General features: G+C 48.5%; 2 protein-coding genes across 2 annotated transcripts in view; one reads left to right on the forward strand and one right to left on the reverse strand.

Annotated features, from left to right (window-relative positions):
* Positions 1-208, reverse strand: part of CSTF1 (cleavage stimulation factor subunit 1) — a 10,862-nt gene extending 10,654 nt beyond the window's left edge. Inside the window, exon 1 of the mRNA XM_077778372.1 lies at positions 19-208. The gene's annotated coding sequence lies outside the window, so the exon portion shown is untranslated. The remainder of the gene's footprint in view (positions 1-18) is intronic.
* A 59-nt stretch (positions 209-267) lies between these two features.
* AURKA (aurora kinase A) lies at positions 268-20,224 on the forward strand. The gene is made up of 9 exons (XM_077778373.1): positions 268-403; positions 4,150-4,196; positions 7,860-8,139; positions 9,641-9,695; positions 10,757-10,948; positions 12,432-12,570; positions 16,117-16,265; positions 19,286-19,460; positions 19,591-20,224. Exons 2-9 carry the CDS (start codon positions 4,155-4,157, stop codon positions 19,774-19,776), a joined length of 1,218 nt encoding a protein of 405 aa, XP_077634499.1. The 5' UTR covers positions 268-403; positions 4,150-4,154; the 3' UTR covers positions 19,777-20,224.
* Positions 20,225-23,654: the final 3,430 nt, after the last annotated feature.

The following is a 23,654-nucleotide window of genomic DNA, read 5'->3' on the forward strand; positions in this document are numbered from 1 at the left end:
TCTCGCCATCTTACTTACCGGCGCGTTGGAGTGGTTCGTTAACCTCCTCCAACTCTGCCTCTTGCGCGACAACCTGACTGGCGCCGAGGAAATGCTGTCTCGCTGACAAATGTCGGGTCCTGGAGGGCACCGCAGGCGCTAGAGCGGCCAAAGTCCGGCGGGCCGTTGGCGCCACCACTTCCGGGCCTTACGGGGCAAGCGCGCCTGCGTGCTGTCACCGCCTAGGACGTGCCGCAAGCCGTGGGGGCTGCGAGCCAATCAAAAGCCAGTGCCTCTCTAGCCCGGGCCAATGAGCTTTCGCCTTAGAGGGTTTAACTCCTATTTAAAATGAAGACTTTGAATCGTAACGGCTGAGCTCTCGGGAGGACGCGGCGGCCTTTGGGTCGGAGGCGGAAGCCTGCGGGTTCGTAGACCCTGGGACTGCCCTGTGAGGCGGACGGGCGAGGGCGGCGGGCCCGGTGGCCTCTGAGCGGGTGGCAGGGCCGGGGCTCCCTGGGTCCCCACCTTCGTCCGCCCTCGTCTTCCTCTTGCTGTCCCTCTGCGTCCTCCCAGCCCCTCTCCTCTGCCCCCCGTGCTTTCGCAGCGCCCTCCCATCTGCTCCTGGGGCGCCCCGTGAGATGCCGCTTGGGGGTTGTTACACCCCCGGAGTGCATGGGGCTGCGGTGGCATTGGGGTGGGGGCGCCTTCGGAAGGGGCTCTCGTATCCGGCCGGCACCTGGGCAAGAAAAAAAAAATTGGGCTTTTGCCCTCGGGGAGGTCACGTTCCAGTGGGGGTGGGGCGCCCGACGACGGCCTGGCGAGACAGCTTTCAAAAGAAAACAGGAGTGCGGTTGGTGTACCGGGGGCTACTTCGGAGGAATAAATGAAAACCTCCTCGAAGAGGCTTTCCTTGCTCCGCGCTTCTCAAACCGCAGACCTTGGTCCGCCTTTATCGGGATTTCTGAGGGTGCTTGTTAAAAATAGAGACCCACCCCATGAATCAGAAGTGCTTGGGCATAGGACTCAGGTGTCTGTAGTTTGTCAAGTTTCGCAGGTGATTCTTGATGCTTCACGGACAACCGGTGACCTAGACCAGCGCGCACCGGTCGTCTGGGGATGGTAAAATGCTGGATGTGACTTGTTAGGTCTGTGGTTCGGCCCGAAAGTCTCCACGTCTCGCCAGTGTCCTGCAGATGGAGATAGTGCCCTGGACTTGTATCGCTTCCTTCTCCCCCTTCACCTTCCCTGTTCTTTGAACTACACACTTTTCAGCAACATGTTCATTTCCACTCCTCCAAGTCTATGCAGACACTAGCAGGTTTGAAGACAAAACCTTCTAAATGCACAATGATATAAAACCTTACAGTTTTTATTTGTATTTAGAATAGCAGGATGTGGTTTGAATTGCAAGGTCTCGTGAAGGTCATCGGGTTGTGTGGCTCTGGCACCGGCCGTAGACGGAATCGCTGGGGAAGCAGCCTTTGGGGCTCGCTCCGGAATTTCTGGATCCTCCTATTCCATTCCGGTTATTATTCTCTCTCTCCCTGAGAAGGCAAAGCGTGTTCCATCGGAGCCAATGTCTAGCTTCTGTGGAAGACTATTGACTGAATGTCCTTAGACCCGTGTGATCTCCTTGATCTCCTGCTGGTAGTTGTTAGGGAGAGTGAAGAGAGCGTTAGAGCCTGTGTGAAATTAATGTTTGCATAACACCAGCTTGTAACTCCTGTTTCCTTTCTGTCATTTCTACTAACTCAGTGGTTTGATCTAAGGACTCTTAGCTGTGGTTTGTCTTCAGGGTGGGGCTATTTGCTTAATTGTGAAATGGATGTGGAAGTGTAGGGGTGGAGAGGTGCTTTCTGATTGGATTTTAGAATTCAGAGAGTACCTGGGTAAGAAGAATACAGAAAGGTTTCTGTTTTCTTGGAGTTTATGTTCTACTTACTTGACAGGGTGTTGCACCTGACTCACAGCGTGGGCCTCATGTTTGTAAACGGTTTTCATTACTGATTTTGCTTCCTTAATGGGTTAACTCATTCCCCAAACGCTGGTGTGCATACTGTGTGCCAGGCATGTTCCGGGAGGCAGCAGTGAACACAGGGGAACTAAGGCCTTGCCCTCATGGTGCTTACTTTTCCTTGGAGATACTGGGCAGGTAGTTGGATATCGTCTGGGAGGTAGACGTGAAAACAAATGATGTTCTGGAAGAAGTTAAGCGCCCTAAAGAAAAATAGAGACGCTCAGAAAGGAGACCTGAATGTAATGAAGGAGCAAACTACACTTCCATTTGAGGGAAGAGCCAAATGGTTAGGAGAGAAGGGAGAGTACAAAGGCCCTGTGGCCAGAACTGCTTTGAGGACAGAAAGAAGCTCTGTGTGACTGGTGTGCAATAGATAAGAAGAGGAAATAAGGCCACAAAGGTGGTCAGGGTCGCCTGTATGAGACCGTAGGCAAGGAGGATTTTGAGGGACCATGTGGGGCTTCCGAACCAAGGGCCAACATAGCTGACTCCTTAATGGGGCCCTGGGTGCAGTGTTAGGAATGGGCCTTAATGGCACAAGGGTGGGAAGCAGGGTGACCATTGGGAGCCTGTTGCAAATAATTGAGGGGGGGGCAGCATTGGTTGGATCAGGAGGTGGTATTAAAGGTCGTGAGCGGTGGTTTTGAAGGTAGAACCTCTAAGATGTGCCGATGGATTAGGTACGAGGTTTGAGGCAGCACCGTCTAAAAGCTGAGGGGACCCTAGCAGCGGGCAGGATGGGTTTGCCAGCAGCCCGGGTGAGGACGTCTGTGAGAACAGGGTTGGGGAGGTGGGGGCAGGGAGGCAGCAGGCATTCAGTTGGGGACATCTTAAAATTGCAGTGCCGCTCCGATTACAGGTGGAGATGTTTCGTGGGTGGCAGGAGCCTGGGGAGAGGTCTGGAGGGGGAGGTCCCAGCCCGTGAATGGCATTGAGAGCCTGGAGAACGGATGAGCGCACAGAGGGAATGAGCTGCAGAAAGAAACGTGTTTCTGGGCCTGAGCTCAGGCCGCTCCCGAGAGCAGAGGGGAAGAGTAGCCGGGAGGAGAGAAGAGGGTGTGTCTGGATGTGTTGGGATTGGGGTGCTTGGCAGACCTTTGTGGGGGATTCTGGGCACGTAGGTAGGTAGGAGTCTGGCAGGCAGAGGAGAGGTTCAGGTAGAAGGTGTAAATTGAAATCACCCTGAAGAGGCTTAGAACTCCGGTGCTGGCTGAGGCGCCCTAGGAAGGGCAAGGGTGGAGGAGTGGGGTCCAAGGACTCCTTCTCGGTCACCCCAGACTCTCTCTCAGGTTGGCAGAAGTGAGGCTGACCGAGCAGAGGGTGTTGCGGCAGGATAGCTGGTGAGGTGGGCACAAGCCTGCAGGCTAGTGAGGCTGGGAGTGGAATAGAAGTGACCCTGTCACATGCTGCTGGGGTCGCAAGGGAGCTGAGGGTGTGGAATGGACTTCTGAGTTTGGGAACAGCAGAGGTCAGTCAGGAGCTGGCCACCCCAGCGGGCCAGTCTGTGGGGTGAAATCCTGATGGGGGAGGGCCCGAGGGTGAGAGACATGTGGGTGCCATGAGTGTCCATGATTCTTCTGGAGCTTTGCTGTTGACGGGAGGGCAGAGATGCTGTCGAAGGTGGAGTCAGTTATAGGGAAGAGGGGACCTGTTTCTAAAAGGGGGGGACCTGGGGGGCTCAGTCGGTTGAGCATCCGACTTCGGCTCAGGTCATTATCTCGCGGTTCATGGGTACCTTGTCTCATGGTTGGTGGGTTTGAGCCCCATGTCGGGCTCTGTGCTGACAGCTCCGAGCCTGGAGCCTGCTTCGGATTCTGTGTCTCCGTCTTTCTCTGCCCCTCCCCTGCTCACACTGTTTCTCTGTCTCTCAGACATAAACTAACAAAAGAAAATAAAAGCAGCAGGTACTGAAGCGGGCTCCTGCACTGATGGAGCGGGAGGACTCTGGGAGTGGAGTTGGCTGGAGGCCCCCCCCCTGCCCTCATGTCACCTGAGAAAAGAAGACTCCCTTATCAGCCTCACAGGGACAAAGAGAAGAATGTAAATTGTGTTGTGGAGGCTTTTGCATCAGGAGCTGTAGCCCTGACCCCATATAACTACACCTTGAAGCATGAGGATTTGTGGAATTTAAAGGTGGTTATTTTTCTTTTCAGGCATCATGGACAAATCTAAAGAGAACTGCATTGCGGGGCCTGTGAAGGTAATTCGAATAATCTGTAATCTCAGTCACATTTAGAAGACAGACCCAAATGGCGTTGGTTTTAGATCTGGAGTTCTTCTCACCCTCACCTTGGAGTGTAACCTCAGAAGTTCATGTAGGAGAAGTTAAATTCTACATTCCTGGATGAGTTAGTCCCCTTTCTTGGCATTCAAAAACATGTTGCTCATGGTCACCTGTTATTTCGTTCTGCTTTGTCTTCTAGTAGCTCTTCATGTATCTGTTGCTCCTTTGTGTACAGGATAATAACGGATACAGTAGGGGCCTGATCCTTGCCTGCATTTGCTTGCTTGGCCGAAATTAAATTGCTTTGCCATAGTTTGTTCTAGTCACGATTCAGGGGATGGTAAGCTCATCGGAATGTTGGGCTGCATTTTAATGTGAGCACTTCCTGGGAGTCTGCGAGTCCACTTTGAGCCAGGTTCTGTGTCAGATGCCGGGAGAACCCTGATGGAAAGCGCATGGTCCTTGACTAAAGAACTTAGCCCTTGTGGGGAATTAGGTGAGCTGGTACTGCACCTCCACGAATACGCATGTGTGTGTGATCTGAGTAATTCCGTGGAGGGGGCTCCCTTCAGGTTGGGGTGGGTCAGAATCCAGGAAGGCTTCACCCGGGAGGACCCTTGGCTTATGATATTTGTGGAGTAGTTGGGTGAATGAGTCTTTCTGTAAAGATCTCTTAATATAAGTAAGCCCCAGATTTGCTTTCTTCCGGGAAATCAGCATAAAAATACAAATCTTGCTTGATTAGTGTGTGTTTGGGGCGGGGAGGGATCTTGTTTTTGGAAGTTTTTCTTTAAGTTTTAAATTTAACTTAATGTTTTTAAAAATTTATTGTAGAGAGAGTGCATGCGAGGGGGAGAGAGAATTCTAATCAGGCTCCACGCTCAGCACAGAGCCCAACTCGGGGCTTGATCCCATGACCCTGCGCTCATGATCTGAGCTAAAATCAAGAGTCAGATGCTCAATCCACTGAGCCCCCAGGCGTGTCAAGTTTTTTATGTTAATACCAGTGTAGTTAACACACAATGTTACATTAGTTTCAGATGTACAATACAGTGATTCAGCACTTCTGTAGGAGTGCTCTTAAGGATAAGGGTCCCCTTCAGCCCCGTCAGCTGATTCACCCCCACCCACCCACCTCACCTCTGGGAACCATCAGTGTGTTCCCTATAGTTAAGAGTTTGTCTTTTTGTTTCTCTCTCTCTCTCCCCTCCCCCCTTTGCTTGTTTCTTAAATTCCACAGATGAGTGAAATCGTACGGTATCTTGTCTTTCTCTTACTAATTTTGCTTAGCATTATACTCTCTAGCTCCATCCATGTCGTTGCAGGCGGCAAGATTTCATTTTCTATGGCTAAGTAGTGATCCCTTGTATATCTGTACCACATCTTTATCCATTCATCTATCAGTGGACACTTGGGCTGCTTCCATAATTTGGTCTTTTTTTTTTTTTTTAATGTTTATTTTTGAGGCAGAGACAGACAGAGCATGAGCAGGGAAGGGGGAGGGAGGGAGGGAGACACAATGTGAAGCAGGTTCCAGGCTCTGAGCTGTCAGCACAGAGCTCAATGCGGGGCTTGAACTCAGAAACAGTGAGGTCATGACCTGAGCTGAAATTGGATGCTTAACCGACTGAGCCACCCAGGCACCACTTTAACTTGGCTCTTGTAAATAATGCTACTATAAATGTAGGGGTACATATATCCTTTTGAGTTAGTGTTTTTGTGTTTTTGGGTAAATACCAGTAGTGTGGTTACTGGATTGTAGGGTGGTTCTATTTTTAACTTTTTGAGGAACCTCCGTACTGTTTTCCACAGTGTCTGTACCTGTTACAACCCCCCCCACNCCCCCACCCCCCCAGCAGTGCACGAGGGTTCCTTTCTCTTCACCTGCTCACCAGCACTTGTTGTTTCTTGTCTTTTGGAGGTTTGAGAAGTTTTCATTTTCAAATAAATGGATACTTCTTTATTTACTGGCTGAAAGTCTAAAATGACCAATTAGAAAACGGTCTAACTTGAGTCATTGTATTTGATTCCCAATTCCTATGATAAAGATCATTTGAAGAAACTGCTGTTTAAAATGTTTGTCACTGCCTGAATGCCTCCTGTGTTGTGGACGTTGTTAATTTCAGAAGCCATTGATTTTTTACTTGGAAGCTGGAAACGGTCTCTTGTGAGGCGTCCTACCCGGTGAGCTTGTGATGAAGTCCGACGCCCCCTTTCCAGCAGCGTTCCATCGCTCATCGCTCGTGAGGAAGCTTCCTCTGATGCAGCTGGAGGAAGTCTTCCACCCGTTTTAGTTTGATTAGTTCAGGGTCTTAGAATTAACAACTTTTTAAGCTTATGATCCCTTGCTTACAGGCGTGTAGATAATAGATTTTAGCATAGCTTTTTGAAGGGCCTGTTTGTGCTGCCTTCGTTCTTTTGGCTGAGATCCCTGTTGTAAGCACTTGGACAAGAAACATTAGTGAATAGTTAATAAGTATTTTGTGGAAAACCCAGCAAATGAAAAAATTCAGACGATCTTTTTTTTTTTTTTTTTAAGGTTTATTTTTGCGAGACAGAACAAGCAAGGGAGGGGCAGAGAGAGAGGGAGAAAGAGAATCCCAAGCAGGCTCCACATTGTCAGCACAGAGCCCGATGTGGGCTCAAACTCACAAACTGTGAGATCATGACCGGAGCTGAAACCAAGAGTCGGACACTTAACCGACTGAGCCACCCAGGTGTCCCCACATGATCTTCTAAAACATCTTCATCGAGGGGCGCCTGGGTGGCTCAGTTGGTTAAGCATCCTGCTTCGACTTCGGTCATGATCTCGCAGTTTGATTTCTCTGTCCCCACTGAGCCCATTTCAGATGTTTGGATCCTCTGTGCCCTTCTCTCTCTCTCCTCCTCTCCCACTTGCACTTGCACACTGTTTCTCTCTCTCAAAACAATAACAACAACAACAACAACAAAAATCTTTACCAGATAACCACTGTTGAATATTTTGACATATTTCTTCATCTTCCTTCTAAACCTATGTATGATATTGCCAAAGAAATTTCATTGGAATTGGGATTTTGGTATAAAGTTCTTGCATTATAGCTTTTTGTTGAGTAATAATTCCCAAGTCATGGAGAATTCTTAGGAAGTGTTTAATGGAAGGTGGAAGTTTAGTTAGTGAACATCTGTTTATGGGAGCATGATTTTTGGGAGTGGGGGTTGGGGTGGTTAGGAGGATCATTCTGGTATCCGTTCAGCCGGGTACCAACCATATCCTCTGGGAGCACTGATGGACATTGCCTTCCCCTCACATGTATGCTCAGTGGCCTTCATTATTTTGTTACACTAGAAAACAGACTTTGTGGAATTCTCAAAATACCCCCCCTTTTTTTTTAATGTTTTATTTATTTTTGAGAGAAAGAGAGAGAGAGAGCGCGCGTGCGCGAGCAGGAGAGGGACAGGAAGAGAAGGGGGCACAGAATCCGAATCAAGCTACAGACTCTGAGCAAGCGTTGAGCACAGAGCCTGATGTGGGGCTCGAACCCACCAACCGTGAGATCATGACCTGAGCTGAAACCAGATGCTTAACCGCCCAGGCGCCTAAAAGACTCACTTTGGTTTTTGAAGACCATGACCTTTGTTTTCTCCCTCCTCACCTAGACTACGATTCCACTTGGTGATGGTCCGAAACGCGTCCCGGTGACCCAGCAATTTCCTTCTCAGAATCCGTTACCTGCAAATAGCGGCCAAGCCCAGCGAGTCTTGTGTCCTTCAAATTCCTCTCAGCGAATTCCTTCCCAAGCACAAAGGCTTGCGTCCAGCCACAAACCCGTCCAGAACCTGAAGCAGAAGCCACTGCAGCCAACTGGTGGCCCTCGTCCTGTCTCTAGGCCGCTGACTAATCCCCAGAACAGTGAGCAGCCCTTGCCGTCGGCCCCCGGTAAGGCAGCTTTCGGAGACCATCGGATTGTTATTCCTTCTAGTTGCTTAAAAAAAAAAAGGGGGGCGGGTGTGGTGGACAGATGTGCGTTTACTGTTTGGAGCCCTAGCTGGGACATTTTTATTGAGGATCGGGAGAAAAATCCGATGTCCGGTTGAAGTAGCAGGGTCTCCTGTGGGCCAGCCCTGTGCTCAGGATAGAGAACCTGATTCCCACCCTCGTGGTGCGATTCAGGAACTGGAAACTTCCAGAGTCAGAGTGCGGAGGGTGGTCGGGGGAGCAGGTGGACCTTGAGGGGCCAAGGCCGGCCGGGTGAGGCCACGGTGGAAGGTGTGGCCTTGTCGAGGAGTGGGCCTTCATCCCCTGTGTGTGGGGAAGTTGCTGAAAGCTTTTTCAGCAGAGGAGGGCCTGGCCTTCTAGAAAGCTTGCTCTAGATGTGTGGCATGACCCGGAGAGAAGCACAGCCGCACTCGGGCAGCAGACAGGAGGCAGGCTGCGGGGGGCTCGGTCAGAGAAGGCAGCGACCTGAAGTGGGCGGTGCAGGGCGGATGGTAATAGTCCTTGTTTACCAGCCTGGCGTGCCCAGTGCACCTTCACCCACGTCATCTGCCTCTGTCCTCGCAGCCACTCTCTGAAGGTGGCCGGTGACCAGCTCTGTTTTACAGACGAGGGAGTAGAGCCTCCGAAACCTTAACTTGCCCACAGACACAGGATGGAGGGGTGCAGGCAAATCCGAGGGCTGACCTCGGCTGCACGCTGGGTAGAACTGGGCAGTGAGCTGGGCATACAGATGGTGGTTATACTGACTGCATTAACTGAGACGGCGAAGCGCAGAGGGAGAAAACCACTCTGGGCCTGCTGTCAGGTGCCTGAGCAGACAGAGCACATTTGCTGTTTGCGGGGTTTGGAGTGGAAATGTCCAGCCCCAGCTGATGAAACAATGACTTTAGTACCCTGTTGTGCCATTGGTTTATGGTACATCTTGCTGAATCAGGAGCTTCCAGTTTTCTATTTCCCCTTGGCAACTAATGAAGAGAGGTGGCCGGTTTAGGTTTTGTTGCACGCTGTTCGTTTGTACGTGGGATTTGGAGAGTCGGCTGGCCCACCTAGCGGGGGTGCAAAGGTGGTGAGCGGGCGCTTATCATGGATGGAGAGATTGGCAGTTCTGCCTTAGAAGGTCTTCGTTTGGAAACCGAGGCTTGCAGAAGAATCTGCATAGTCTTGAGTCTTTAAAGCATTGGAGGGCATCGCTGTATATATATATCTGCTCATCTTTAGAAATCTGTAGAAGACTTCACCTGGTGGGAGTCAGGTTAGGGTGTGGTGATCTTTTTTCTATAAAGAAAACTAAAGATAAAAAGCTCCCATTCTGGGCACACCATTAAAGATTTTGGTGACCATTCTTTGTTTCATTTCTGTTTGTAGGTTTTTAATTTATTCTGTATAGTTATTCTAAAGTAATAATTATTCTAAAAACAGGTTTTTAACTTATTCTATATAGGAAATAATTCTGAAAAGCAACTGGCAACAAAACAGAAAAATGAAGAATCAAAAAAGTAAGCTTTATCTTACTTCTAGAGTTCTGTGCTATCATGCTGTTAGAATATACTATTTAATTGCAAGTTTAATTATGAGAACTCATTGAAAAGCAAGAAAGGGCTCTATATTTTCACTAAGGCAATATGAATGTTTCCAAATCTGACCTTTGGAAAAAGGGAATTTTAATGATGTTAACTTGTGACCCCCGCTTTTCTTACTGCTTTCCAAAGTTAGAAACAACTTGTATGAATCTGTTACAGACATGGGTAAAATAAGTTCCTCCCTACCCTCGAAAGTAACCACTACATATGGCTTGGGTGTGTTTCTAATTTGTATTCTTATACAAAAGTGCAAGAAAATGCGTTGTGTTGGAAAACTATATATATACACATGTATATATGACTATATGAATATTTTGGCAGTATTCACCAAATTATTCTTTATAACGTCTTCCCCAGATATTTTCCAAAAGCTTGCTCTCCATTTCTGAACTGTCTAGACTCGAGAATGTAGAAAGCAATGTCCAGAATGTCGGAGAGGGAGCCAGGAGTGAACCCACGGGCTTTTTTGTTTGGCTACTTCACAGTGGCTTTCTGAGAATCTAAATCCAGTTCTCGCCCCCCACTGCCTCGTAGGATCCATCCCGCCTGCTTTCACAGACTGATTCTCCACCCCGAGACTTAGCACCTCTAGGCCGGAGGAGGAGGCTGTGGTTAGCTTGCTAGAGGCCCACAGATAGTTACTTACTTAACCATTCCTGTGGTCTTTAGTGGTGCTGGTAACAGGTCTGTAATTCAGAGTGTAGTACTGCCTTGGGACACTTTTGCATTAGTGGTTCAGCTCTAAAAGCCCAGACTGTTCCTTGTCACTGACTCTTACAGTCATTGTCAGGTAGAGAAGTGGGGGACTTAATGTCTCTGGAGACCAAGCGTAGTTATTAGCTTGGTTCTTACCGAGGGTTCCTACTGAATACAACATTAAATATAACATTATTTCTAGGTCTATCCACTACTCATTAATAAATTGTTAGAAAAGATTTGTTTTCTTCGTATTTTAAAACACTCACATTTTTTCCTAGAAGGCAGTGGGCTTTGGAAGATTTTGAAATTGGTCGCCCACTGGGTAAAGGAAAGTTTGGTAATGTTTATTTGGCGAGAGAAAAACAAAGCAAGTTTATCCTGGCTCTTAAAGTATTATTTAAAGCTCAACTGGAGAAAGCAGGAGTCGAGCATCAGCTGAGAAGAGAAGTAGAAATCCAGTCCCACCTTAGGTAAGTTCCAGGTTGATGTTCAAGAGATTGTGGTACAGAACCTAGTCGCTAAGAGTTAATTAAACCATGGAGGGCCTGCTCCGTGGTACTGTGAAGAGTGGTTTAGTTTGTCATTTTTCAAGGATTTGTCTAGACAGGTGCTGTGGTCCTGAAAAATCACTTGGAGGTTTATGCTGTGTTGATGAAATAATTTACATGAGCCAGGTGTGTGTGCGTGTGTGTGTGCGTGCACGCGCACTTGCACGAGATGAAGGGAAATGATACTTCTCAGTTTTTTTATGCTTATTTATTTTTAATGCTTATNGGAAATAATTTACATGAGCCAGGTGTGTGTGCGCGTGTGTGTGTGTGCGTGCACGCGCACTTGCACGAGATGAAGGGAAATGATACTTCTCAGTTTTTTTATGCTTATTTATTTTTAATGCTTATTTGATTCTTTTAAAAAAAAATTTTTTTTAATGTTTTATTTATTTCTAGGAGAGAGAGAGACAGCGTGAGCAGGGGAGGGTCAGAGAGAGAGGGAGTCACAGACTCTGAAACAGGCTCCAGGCTCTGAGCTGGCAGTCAGCACAGAGCCCGACGCGGGGCTCGAACCCACAAACCGCGAGATCATGACCTAAGTGAAAGTCGGACGCTTAACCGACTAAGCCACCCAGGCGCCCCAATGTTTATTTGATTCTGAGAGAGAGAGAGAGCGAGAGAGAGTGAACGCATGAACAGAGAAGGGGCAGAGAGAGAGAGAGACGGAGACACAGTGGGCTCGAACCCACAAGCCATGAGATCATGACCTGAGCTGTACTCAGAGAAGTACGTGCCCCGGTACTTCTGAGTTCTAAGCAGAGGTTGCAGACTGGCAGCCTACAGGTTGACTTTGACCAATGGGTCTTTTTCTTTTCTTTTTTTTGCTCTCCGTATTTTAGGCTTGAATCACTTGTTAATACTTAAAAGCCCGTCTGCATCAGGCCTGCATCCTTCCCTGGTTGCAGCAGGCCAGAGCCGAAGGGCTGCCATCCTGGGCTGTGTTCTCAGCTGCCCCAAGTCCTCAGCCGCACATGTCTGCTGCTGGCAAACACTGCTTTTAAGTTGTGTCTCCTAGGGCTTGGGAATCAAACTGCTGTGGGAAGGCTATGCCTTTCTCTCTCTCTCTCTCTCTCCAATGGGCAGAGAATTAACATTCAGCTGACTTTTCCTCCCTAATAATAAAGATGGCCTGAAGGAAGGAAATAGTCTTAACCAAACCCGAGGTCCATATATACCTTGCAATGCTTGTCAGCTGATAAGCGGATGTATGTTTGGTTTTGTTTTTTTCCTCCAGAATAGGTGGTGTAGATTCAGACTCTCAAGTGGGCGAGGGGTGTGGTGGGGGGGTTCTGTGACCAGAACTAATTTTCCCTGGTTTTACATGAGGGGCTTGATGTACCTAGTACGTATCCTTGTATCCTCTCCATAAAGCAGGTGTCAGAGCGTTCGTCCTTTGTTGCAGGCATCCAAATATTCTCAGACTGTATGGTTATTTCCATGATGCCACCAGAGTTTACCTAATTCTAGAATACGCACCTCTTGGAGCGGTCTACCGGGAGCTTCAGAAGCTGTCCAAGTTTGACGAGCAGAGAACTGCTACCGTAAGTTTTCATGTGCTGTCCCGACTGTTCCCTCCGTCCCGTCCCCACACAGCAACGCGCCTTTCATTATAGTCCAGTGTGTTTCATCTAAAGAAAGATTGCTTCATAGGATCAAATATTTGAATGAAACAATCAGAATACCTTTGTTGTACCAAACGTGCAGATGAAATCAAGGACCAGGTGGAATACTGTGGCTGGTATGTTTCCACAGCTGTTTTCTGTAGAAAGGTATATATGGATAGTTGCCCTTTATTTATTTATTTTAATGTTTATGTTTGAGAGAGAAAAACAGAGTGTGAGCGGGGAAGGGGCAGAGAGAGAGGGAGACACAGAATCTGAAGCAGGCTCCAGGCTCCCACCTGTCAGCCCAGAGCCTGATGCAGGGCTGGAACCCACGAACTGCGAGATCATGACTGTAGTCAGACAGCCAGCTGACTGAACCACCCAGGTGGCTTTATACGTGTCCTCTTTTTAAACTAATTTTACCATAGTTTTAGATTTACAGAATGTGAAGATCGTGCAGACTTATTTTCTCCTATTTATGTTACATTAGTGTGGGGCATCTACTATTAACCTGGCTCATCACTGCGGGTGTTGGCCTTGGTCACCTGGCTGAGGTCGTGTTTGTTAGGTTTCTTTGCTGTAAAGTTACTCTTTGTCTCTTGCATGCTGTGTTCTTAAGTGTGTCGCTATGCACAACCCACACTTAGGGAGTAGGGTTTATGTGTCACTCCCCACCTTTATCGACATAAATTGTTTAGAATTCTTCTGCATCAGAGATTTGTCTGTTCTCCCTTATTTATTCAGTCATTTATTAATGTGGATTCATGGATATTTTCTACTTTGAGTTACAGTCCAGCACCATTTTGCTGCCCAAATTGCTCCAACTTTGGCCCTTGGGCTCCCTTTCCCATGGCTCCCGTTTTAGGGCTTGTTTGTTTTTGTTTTGACCTACTCTTTCCATTGTGTGCGTGGTGTGTCTTAGCGCTGCCCTGCATCTGGCCCTACAGGATGCTGCGCCTCATTTTGTAGATTTTCTATCCCAGTCCTAGATTCTGCCTCTTCTCCAAGGAGCCCTCGTTCCTTTTATCGGAGTATGGTATTAGAAACCAAGATCTGGGTGCAAGATGAGCTCATTGCTAGTGGGGTGTCATGTCTTCTCTCCATGATCTCTGCTGACAGAACAGGGACTAATCTATGTATACGTATGTATCTGTATTTTTACCCATTTGTATCTATATTAAGCAAAACAGGAGTCCATTACCTCATGGTTCATTCTACCCAGCTCCCCTTGTTTACCTGTAACCTCCCACTCCAGCCTTGCAAAACCTGGATTCTGCCATCCATCAACCATTTATTCAGTTCCCATGTACATGTGCAGTGGTGTCCGAATGATTAACCAGTTACCCCTGTGGGGAAACAACTAAATGCATTTAAGCAGGTTCACCTGTATCTTTTCAGGGTGCGGTAGCTCATTTTCTATTGCCGAATAATATTCTGCAGCATGGCTACAGTGCAGTTCATCCCTTCATCTATTGAAGGGTATCTTGGTTGCTTCTAGTTACTGGTGATTATGAATAAAGCTGCTGTAAACATCTGCATGTATGTTTTTGTGGGGCTTACATTTTTAACAGATTTGAAAACTAGCTTGTGTGGTACGATTATGTGTAACTTTCTAAGAAACTGTTAAACCATCTTCCAAAGTAGATAGACCATCTTTGCATTTCCACCCATGAACGTGCCCCCATTCCTCCTCTCCAGAGATTGGTACCGTCAGTGTTTTGGAGTTTAGGTGTACTGGTAGCTCGTTTTAATTTGCAGTTCTTTAGTGACCAATGATAAGTATCTTCATGTGCTTATTTGCCATGTGTATGTCAATGTCATCTTTGCATTGCCTGTTCAGCTATCTTGCCCATTTTTAATCAGGTTCTTGGTCATCTTCAGTTTGAAGAGTTCTTGTATATTTTGGATGTAGGTCCTTTATCTCACGTGTTTTATAAACATTTTCTCCCAGCTGGTGGCTTGTCTTTTCATTCTCTTCCTTGCATTTAATCTTGACAGGTTTTTGTTTCCCCCGTATGGATTGTGCTTCTCCCTTATCTGGATGAAACTACTTCTTTGAAGAAGTTTGAGAGTCTTTGGGCAGTTTTTGGTTGAATCAGCAGATGATGGATGGTTACTTTGATTACAATCATTCTTTCTGGCATTGATGTAAATAGTCTCTTTCAGGTGGTTGTTCTTGTGAAATCACAGCATGAGTAGTGAATGACCCTTTGGTTTGGTCTCAGGAAAATGGATGTACTATTTTAAATTTAATGTTAAATGTTTACTTTTTGGATAAGTAGAAATAGATTCATCTTATTTACTTTTAAAATATTAGCAAACCAGATTAGTTGTCTTATTTAACTGGCGGTTAATATTTCAACTACTACATTTTGTTCAGTCCAGATGGAGTTTATGTTGGTGTAAGCGGTAGTTACTGGAAAGAAAAGCTTGGTTCTCTCTCGATTCCCTAGTAGTTAGAATGAATATATATATTCATTCATACACACACACACACACACACACACATTTGTTTCCCTTTTCTGATTAATTCAATTAAAAGTAATTGTAGAGAAATATTAGGGACCTTTTCCCATATTCACAGTGTGAGTGGGAGGCGTGAAGAAGGTGGCTGCTGGAGAGCCCTGGCTGAGCTACTAGCTCCTTGCCTCGATCTGAGCGGAGAAAATGCCTTGCCCTCCAGACTCCTGGTGTCTGATCTGTGTGTCAGTAGCTCATTTTGGTGTAGAAGAGCTCTCTTTGCTTCCACTTTCAGTTTGTTATTGTCTAGATTTTGGTCTCCGGCTTTTGCCTGGGGAAAAAAGAAAAGAAAAATGTTTCTTCTGACCATGATACTTGCTTTCTACAGCCATTTGTTGAGTAGAACTTTTTGGTGTAAAATAATATGTTCAGTTCTGTCTAGCGGTTGCAAACCTTTTTTTTTTTTTTTTTAAATATTTTTATTTATTTCTAGGAGAGAGAGAGAGAGAGACAGCATGAGCAGGGGAGGGTCAGAGAGAGAGGGAGACACAGACTCTGAAACAGGCTCCAGGCTCTGAGCTGCCTGTCAGCACGGAGCCCGACGCGGGGCTCGAACCCACGAACCGCGAGATCATGACCTAAGCGAAAGTCGGACGCTTAACCGACTGAGCCACCCAGGCGCCCCTCAATTTTATTTTTTTAAGAGTCCTCCGTTGTTTCTGGCTTTTGCCTTAAAACCTAAAAAACATGTTAAAATCGACGTTGGGCTTCCTTTCAGAAGAAACGTCTAAAATTGTGTTATACAGGGGCGCCTGGGTGGCTCTGTTGGTTAAGTGTCTGGCTTGAGCTCAGGTCATAATCTCATGGTTTGTGGGTTCGAGCCCCGCGTCAGATTCTGTGCTGACAGCTCGGGGCCTGGAGCTGCTTCAGATTCTGTGTCTGCCTCTCTCTCTGCTTCTCTCCTGCTGGTGCTCTGTCTTTCAAAAATAAATAACAGACTGTCCACACGCCTTGTTTCCACAGTACATCACAGAGTTGGCAGATGCCCTGTCTTACTGTCACTCGAAGAGAGTCATTCATAGAGACATTAAGCCGGAGAACCTGCTCCTTGGATCAGCCGGAGAGCTTAAGATCGCAGATTTTGGGTGGTCGGTACACGCCCCGTCCTCCAGGTAGGTAACCTTACAGGTGGAACTTAGTTTAGCAGAAGCCTTGCGGACTTTCAGGAACTAAACAGTCAAATACTTAAGGTTAGAAATGTGGAGCTGGGGCTGGTAACAGGCGCACATACTTGGGAGAAGCTTAGGTCTGATAAGTGTCCTGGAGAATATTTGATCCTCCGACCGTTTGGGGTTGTTGTGTCCCAGGCCTGCGATGAAGATGCTTAACGTCCTCCGAACAAGGGGACGACGAATGGGACAAGTGAAGGACACGGGAAGTGCAGGCTGTGTTGCGGGGGTGATGCTTGGAGCAGTGGTGGGGTAGAGACCCCCTGCTTCCCGGACAGGAGCCCGGTTTCGGAGGACAGCACACACGGAGATCTAGAGCCAAGAGCATCGTTCTTTGGGGACTTTTTAAAAACCAAATTTTATCCAGATTGGTTTGGCTGGAACTTTCTGGGTGGTGGTTAAAGATTCTCTGTAGTCTGCTTTTGTCATAGCACAGTCCTTTCTTGTCCCCGCTTAGTAGAGAGAAATTAATTTTGCAAACAAGAGCTAAAATATTCTCTACTGTTTTACTTTAATTTAGGTCTGATTAAGATTTTGAAGCCTCATGTGAGGTAGGGCATTAAAAACCTGCATTTACTGCTCAGATTGTCAACCTTGGTGAAGGACTTCAAAAATTATAGCCATAATCCTTTAAAAACTAAAGGCGGTTAAAAAAATTGTGTAGCCTTAAAATAGATGACATGGTGGGGGTGGGGAGCTTTAGGTTTGCTAGATCACTTCTAACTGTTCGCAGCAATACAGTGAATCTGCTGCTGTAGTCTCTCTCTCTCTGTGTCTGCCTGTCTGTCTCTTTTTTATTTATTTTTAATAAAAAGCTGCTGTCACTAGTGGGAGCTGTTGGCACCTAGTGAGGCAAACGACAATGAAGAGTTGTAGGCTCTGTGGAATTGCAGGGCTAATCTGGGCCTTAATCTGTCCCATGGCGTCATGTGATAGGACAGACATGTGTCCTCAGGACGGCGCACCATGTGGGTGTTGATGGTCACCTGGCCCCACCTCCCCAACACAGTAACCGGAAGAGCTCCCAGGTGTGTTGTCGTTGGAGGAGCCTTCGGACTCGCTCTCTTTCCAGCACCGGTCCCTCTAGGTGGTGACGAGGGGTTGCTCGTGTGCCCTCGGGGCGCGGTGAGCTGAGCGCCCACATGACCCCATGGGAGAGCCAGTGGCAAAGGACAACTGAAGGAAAGAGAGCAGTGAAAACCTGCGTGGTGTGTGCGCCTAGTTGATGTTTGCCAGCCTCAGTTTACTTCCAGCCTTCGTTAAAAACTCAGAGAAGTGCTGAACTGGCGGTTGGCTGCTCCCCTGTCTGTCTAGGGCCTTCGTTCTATAAGCGCCAACGTTTTGCCATACTGGCCGTGTCTGTTTCTCGGTGAACTTTCAGAAATAAATTGCAGACATCGTGCTTCATTCTCTGAGCACTTTAGTATGTATCTCCTAAAAATAAGGACACTGTCCCTACAATCATGGCCATTCATGCTCTTCAGAAAATTAACAGCCTTGTCAATAACTATTTGGTCCATGTTCACATTTCCACAGTTGTCCACAAAATTTTAGAGCTGTTCTTTTAAGTCAGAATCCAGCCAACGTCTATCCATGCATTGTATTTGATTGTGTTTCTTTTCTTTAAATTTAAACCAGCTGCCTCACAATTTGAAATGGTTTTTTTTCTTTATTTTCTACTTATTATTTTATTTTTTTATTAAAAAATTTTTAATGTTTATTTTTGAGAGAGAGAGAATATGAGTGGGGGAGGGGAAGAGAGAGAGGGAGACACAGAATCTGAAGCAGGATCCAGGCTCTCAGCTGTCAGCACAGAGCCCGACATGGGGCTCGAACTCACAAACTGTGAGATCATGACCTGAGCTGAAGTCAGATGCTTAACTGACTGAGCAACCCGGGTGCCCCTGTTTTATTTTAAAAAATTTTTAATGCTTATTTATTAATTTTGAGAGAGAGAGAGAGAAAGGGAGAAAGGGAGGGGAAGACATAGAATCCGAAGCAGCTCCAGGCTCTGAGCTGTCAGCACAGAGCCCGACGCGGGGCTCGAACCCACGAACCGCAAGATCATGACCTGAGCCACGAAGTCAGTCGTTTAACCTACTGAGCCACCCAGGTGCCCCTCCTCTCTCTCTCTCTCTCTCTTTTTTTTTTTTTTTGGTAAATGGTTGTTTATGCTGAGAGAGCGAGAGAGCAAGCCAGGGGAGGGGCAGAGAGAGGAAGAAAAGAATCCCAGGCAGTCACCACAGTCAGCCTGGAGTGTGACACGAGGCTCGGACCCCACGATGGCAAGATCGTGACCTGAGCCGATGGGGAGAGTCAGACGCTTAACTACCCATGCGCTCCTAAACCGGAGTTTTCCGATTGAGGTGTCACTTACCTTGGTCCTTCATCTTCTGTGGTAGCTTAGAACTGGAAGTGGGTCTGAGGGCCCGAACAGGACCTCTGGCAAGAGTACTTCCTGGGCCACCCTCACATTTCAGTATCTCTTTTGTGCCAGTGATGACGTGTCCGAAGGCCGCGTGGACCTGCAACGCCAAAGCTAGTGCTTTCCCAGTGGGACGGTTTTTTAGCTTCTTGTCACTAATGTCATCTGACTGTTAAGCCTCTTGGCATTTCTATAATAGAAAAACAACCATGGGGCCCCAAATTGTATTTAGAGACAACTTTCCTTTCCCAGCCACTTTGATATAGTAGTGATACTTTAAATTTCTTATACTTTTGATTGTATAAGGAGGTTCTAGAGGGGGACCCCTTTGGGGCATGGCCTGGTTGTTAGCTGTATGATCCTGCACGTCCCCCTCAATCTGTTTCTTGTCTAAAATTGGGGATTTCAGTAGTGTTTCATAGCCTCAGATCTGCCTTGGAAGGGCACCGGTCAATGTTAGCGTAATTGTTCATGACGTTTAGCGGCTCTTGGGATCATAAAAACAGGCGCATCGACCCGAGCCTGCCTCCGTTTTTAGGAGAACCACCCTCTGCGGCACCCTGGACTACCTCCCCCCAGAGATGATCGAAGGCCGGATGCACGACGAGAAGGTGGACCTGTGGAGCCTGGGGGTGCTCTGCTATGAGTTCCTAGTTGGGAAGCCTCCATTCGAGGCCAGCACATACCAAGAGACCTACAAAAGAATATCGCGGGTAAGACCCAATGAGAAATGATCCCCTGCTTCTTTTAGAATTCTTGTCAGCCTTGGCCTTGGCCCTGAGCTGAATACACATACTGTTCTCTCTAAGCCACGTTTTGTGACGGTCACTTATCGTACTCCAGGTTGAGTTCACGTTCCCTGACTTTGTACCGGAGGGAGCCAGGGACCTCATCTCAAGACTGTTGAAACATAACCCCAGCCAAAGGCCAACTCTCAAAGAAGTACTTGAACACCCTTGGGTCACCGCAAATTCGTCAAAAACATCAAGTAGCCAAAAAAGCAAAGAATCAACCGGCAAACAATCTTAAAAATCCTGCAGGGGGAGAAATCCGCAAGGCACGGCTGTGGACGCTGCTGCCGGCCTGTGGGTGACCGAGGGTGTGCTGAGCAGGCCCCGCCCCCCCCCCCCCCCCCCCCCCCCCCCCCCCCCAACTCAGTCCACTTCAGCGAACAGCACGCGCGCTCTGGAGCGAAAGAAGCCGCAGGAACTGTGGCCTCTCCCACAGTCCAGAGACGAGGTCCACCCGCAGCCTCCCCATAGCCTGTCTCGAGTCAGGTGTCCTCGTGGAAGACAGCTCGGGTCCGACTGCGGGGAGAGCGGCCACCCGGCCTGACCCCGTCGGTGAAGGAGGTGTGCAATACCCACCCAGCACCTACGTGTGCGTCCGCCTTCCTCGGCGCCCACGGCTGGGAAAGCTGTCAGGATGAACCTGTGATTCTTTCCTTTGAAGGTGAAAATAAAGATTTGTGTACGGACTGCTGTGTGGATTCCATGGCACCCCTTCAGGACCGTGTTCAGGGTCTGTCCCCAGCCCTGCTAAGTGGAAGTGGTTGAGGGCCGGATGCGCAGGCTTGCGGCCTCTGCCTGTGAACTTGGGACACACGCTCCACCTCCGTCTTGGGGCTGCCCGGGTGAGGCCGGTCTCTGCTGTTCCTAAATGTAAAAGGGCTGATCTTTTCGTGGTTTTGATGTTTTATTTATACAGTTTTGGTGAAGCACATTAAGTCACATAGAAAATGATTAAAGTCACATGTATAACCTTGAAATTATAATGCATTTCCCAGTTCATTCTACTTTTGGGAAGTGCCGGGCCAGGCGTGGGTCTGCTGGGAAGGCGGGAAGGCCCCCGCGTGGTGCTGGCTGGGCTCCGGAGCCGGCCCGGCCCGTGAATGCACCTGCCCTACGATGAGTGGGGACGGGGCAGTGGGGGAGCCCCTGACTGGCAGGGACAAGTCAGGGACCTGGCAAACTGTGATCGGTGATTAGGTGGGAGAGGTGTCCAGGGGAAGTGACATCTGAGCTAGGCCTGAAGGGCGGGGAGGACTTACAGGTTGGGCATAGGAATGGCGAGAGGTCCCTGTGGCCTGGGGTGAGGGCAGCAGGAAGCCTGGCACCATGGGGCAAGCACACGGCTGGGTGACTGGCTGGCAGATGCACCAGGAGTTGGGCCGTGGAGGCAGCCAGCGCCCTCACTCCGGCTCGCAGGCTTTCCTCTGTGCCCAGTAAGTGGTAGTTCCTGCAGAAGGAGCGTTCCATGCAGTAATAACCCAGCTCGGGGTGCTGAAGCCGTTAGTGGGCCCTCCTCCTGCTGAGTGAGCAGCATTTCACGGAAGTGGGTGTGCCTCGCACAGCGTGGGCACCGCGGGGCTCTCTCGAGCTGAGGTGCTCAGGATGGACCAAGCGATGAAGGAGCCGGTCATTTACACCCACACCTGCCTGTGCCTCCCGGGCTCTGACTGTGTTTTCCAGACGATGCAAAGAGCCCCACCCCACACGTGGGGTCAACTGGTTCTTTGCAAACTGGTTTTCCGAGTGTGGCCCTTCGTTCTCTGAAGGCCTGTTTGCTTGGCTGGAATCCCTTGTCCCAGCCGCGTGGGGATTTGGGCACAACCTGTGCTCCAGCCTCCTGCCCCTTCACAGCTGCTCCCCTGTCATCTGGCTCCCCAGGGATACCTTTAGAGAGGGAGACAGAGCACGAGTTGGGGAGGGTCAGAGAGGAGACACAGCATCCAAAGCAGGCTCCACGCTCTAAGCTGTCAGCACAGAGCCTGACACGGGTCTCGAACCCACGAACCTTGAGATCATGACCGGAGCTGAACTCGGACGCTTAACCGACTGAGCCCCCCGGGCGCCCCTTGGTAGGTTGTTTTTATTATTTTTTTATTACTTTGGAGTGCTGGCATGTATGTAAACATTCAGTGTAAGTGCACGAATACAGTGAGGCCACGTGGGTAATTCTTTCCACTGCCTGTTTACTGTTGGCCTCGAAGTGAGCCGGTGCCATGCAGGTGCATCCCTGTGACTCCCTGGACTATGTGCTCCTCACGCATCAAGGTCCAGATTTGTTTCCAGCTGCCAGCATCCTCTCAACCAAAGATGGTAAACTTGACAGTGGAAGGGTTCAAGTTCCTGAGAACCGTGGTTTCGTGGCCAACTTCCCACGCAAGGAAGTAGATGCGAGAAATGTCTAATTCTAAAGAAGCCAGCACAGAGAAACCGGTCTCTGTTGACGCAGTCACGGAAGTTTCGAAACAGCTGAGTAGGGCCGCCTGGGGGGCTCTGTCAGTTAAGCACCTGACTTCGGCTCCGGTCATATTTCATGGTTTGTGGGTTCAAGCCCCATGTCGGGCCCTGTGCTGACAGCTCAGATTCTGGAGCCTGCTTCCAATTCTGTCTCCCTCTCTCTCTGCCCCTCCCTCGCTCATTCTGTCTCTCTCAAAAATAAGTGTTAAAAAAAAGATTGAAAAAACAACTGGGTAGAGCTGCAGTGTGCATCCAGTCAGCCCCCTAGGGACAAAGGAGGCTTTGCTCCTCAGTCTTGAGCTAAACCAACTTCTCCGTTCCCCGAGTAAGTATTTCACACACCGTCCACCCAAGTGATCGTTAATATGATGTGACTAATTTCACCAGTGACACCGGCTAAACTGTCATTTCCCCAAACAAAATCCCACACGAGCAAAGAAAACAGCTCCCGGTGGCAGCACAGTGTTAACAAACGAGTCCCACGCAGCGCTGCCTCACTGATAACCTGTGGCAGGTCCGGCCGCCTTTCCCCCTTCCCGGAGAGAAAGGCAAAGCTCTTCATTGGCTACAAAGACGTTTATTTGTTTTCACGGAATTCAAGCGGCTCCTTTCGTCGGATACAAAATTAGGGCTGAACAATGGCTTACATTTTAAAAATAGATCATGTTTTATTCCCCTAGTTCCACAGAAACAACGTTAAGTATGAGCGATCTGTACATCTTGCTGGTGAATTCACGTAGTCCTGGACCCTTTGATTTCAGCGTCTCCAGTGTCTCTTCTGCTGGGCCCACCGGCCGCAGGAGTGGAGTGGAGGTGGGGCCGACTGAGAAGGCCGTGGCTATTTGGTTTGACGGCTGGTTTTATTGCTTGCCCTGTCTGTCCACTTCCATTCCTCCAAACGTGGAATCAAAGTTTCGGACTTCAGCCCTTAAACCTGAGGGACGGTCAGCTTTTCTTGCATAGGCGTGACTGGGGATCGGAATGGTAGGGAGACTGGTAGAGAAGGTGGTTAGGAGCATGGAGCTAATTGTGTAGACAGAACAGGCCACAGGAGGAGCTGCCCAATTCCGCCAGGCCCTCTCGCTGAGCCACGTAGAGGTCCCTGGAATTAGAGCCCAGAAGGGCAGATCCAACTTTAAATCGGTAAAACCTTTTGGCAATGGGCTAATTGCTTTAAAAGGGGAGAAAAGGCCACTTTAAAGGTCTTGCAAGTGGAGGATTTGTCCCGCAGAGCTTGGAAAAGTTAACTGAAATAAATTATAGACACAGGTTGCTAAGGCTTAACCAGGGAACTGTCAGCAGCCAGGTGGTAAAAGCAGGACGGTCAATTTATGGTTCCTTTAGCTGATTGTCACATATGTAGTTAAGCAAACAAAAACTGGACCCCCCTCGGCCATGGCGGCAGGGTAGGACTGGCTGAACTGGGTTCCTGGTGTGGACATGCTTTGTGTGGGTACAGCCTGGCATGAATCCCACAGAAGGGACCTCCCTCTGGTTTGCCTGCTCTGCTCCGCTCTGCTTCAAGGACAGCAATCTCAATTTGGATCTGTGAGCTTGAGTTTCTGTTCTTAATGAATGTTCCTAACAGCAAAGGGGAAGATCTCAGATCAGATACCCTTTACCGGGTAAAACTGGATCAACAGAAAATAATTACAAACCCTC

Source organism: Crocuta crocuta, unplaced genomic scaffold, assembly GCF_008692635.1.
Source record: "Crocuta crocuta isolate KB4526 unplaced genomic scaffold, BGI_CrCroc_1.0 scaffold27, whole genome shotgun sequence".
NCBI classification, from domain to species: Eukaryota; Metazoa; Chordata; class Mammalia; order Carnivora; family Hyaenidae; genus Crocuta; species Crocuta crocuta.

Excerpts from the sequence above, each read along its gene's own strand:
- AURKA (XM_077778373.1), top strand. The coding sequence starts at position 4,155 with ATGGACAAATCTAAAGAGAACTGCATTGCGGGGCCTGTGAAG. Across the intron at positions 8,140-9,640 it reads GCCCTTGCCGTCGGCCCCCG|GAAATAATTCTGAAAAGCAA; the intron begins GTAAGGCAGCTT and ends TATTCTATATAG. Across the intron at positions 9,696-10,756 it reads AAAAATGAAGAATCAAAAAA|AAGGCAGTGGGCTTTGGAAG; the intron begins GTAAGCTTTATC and ends ATTTTTTCCTAG.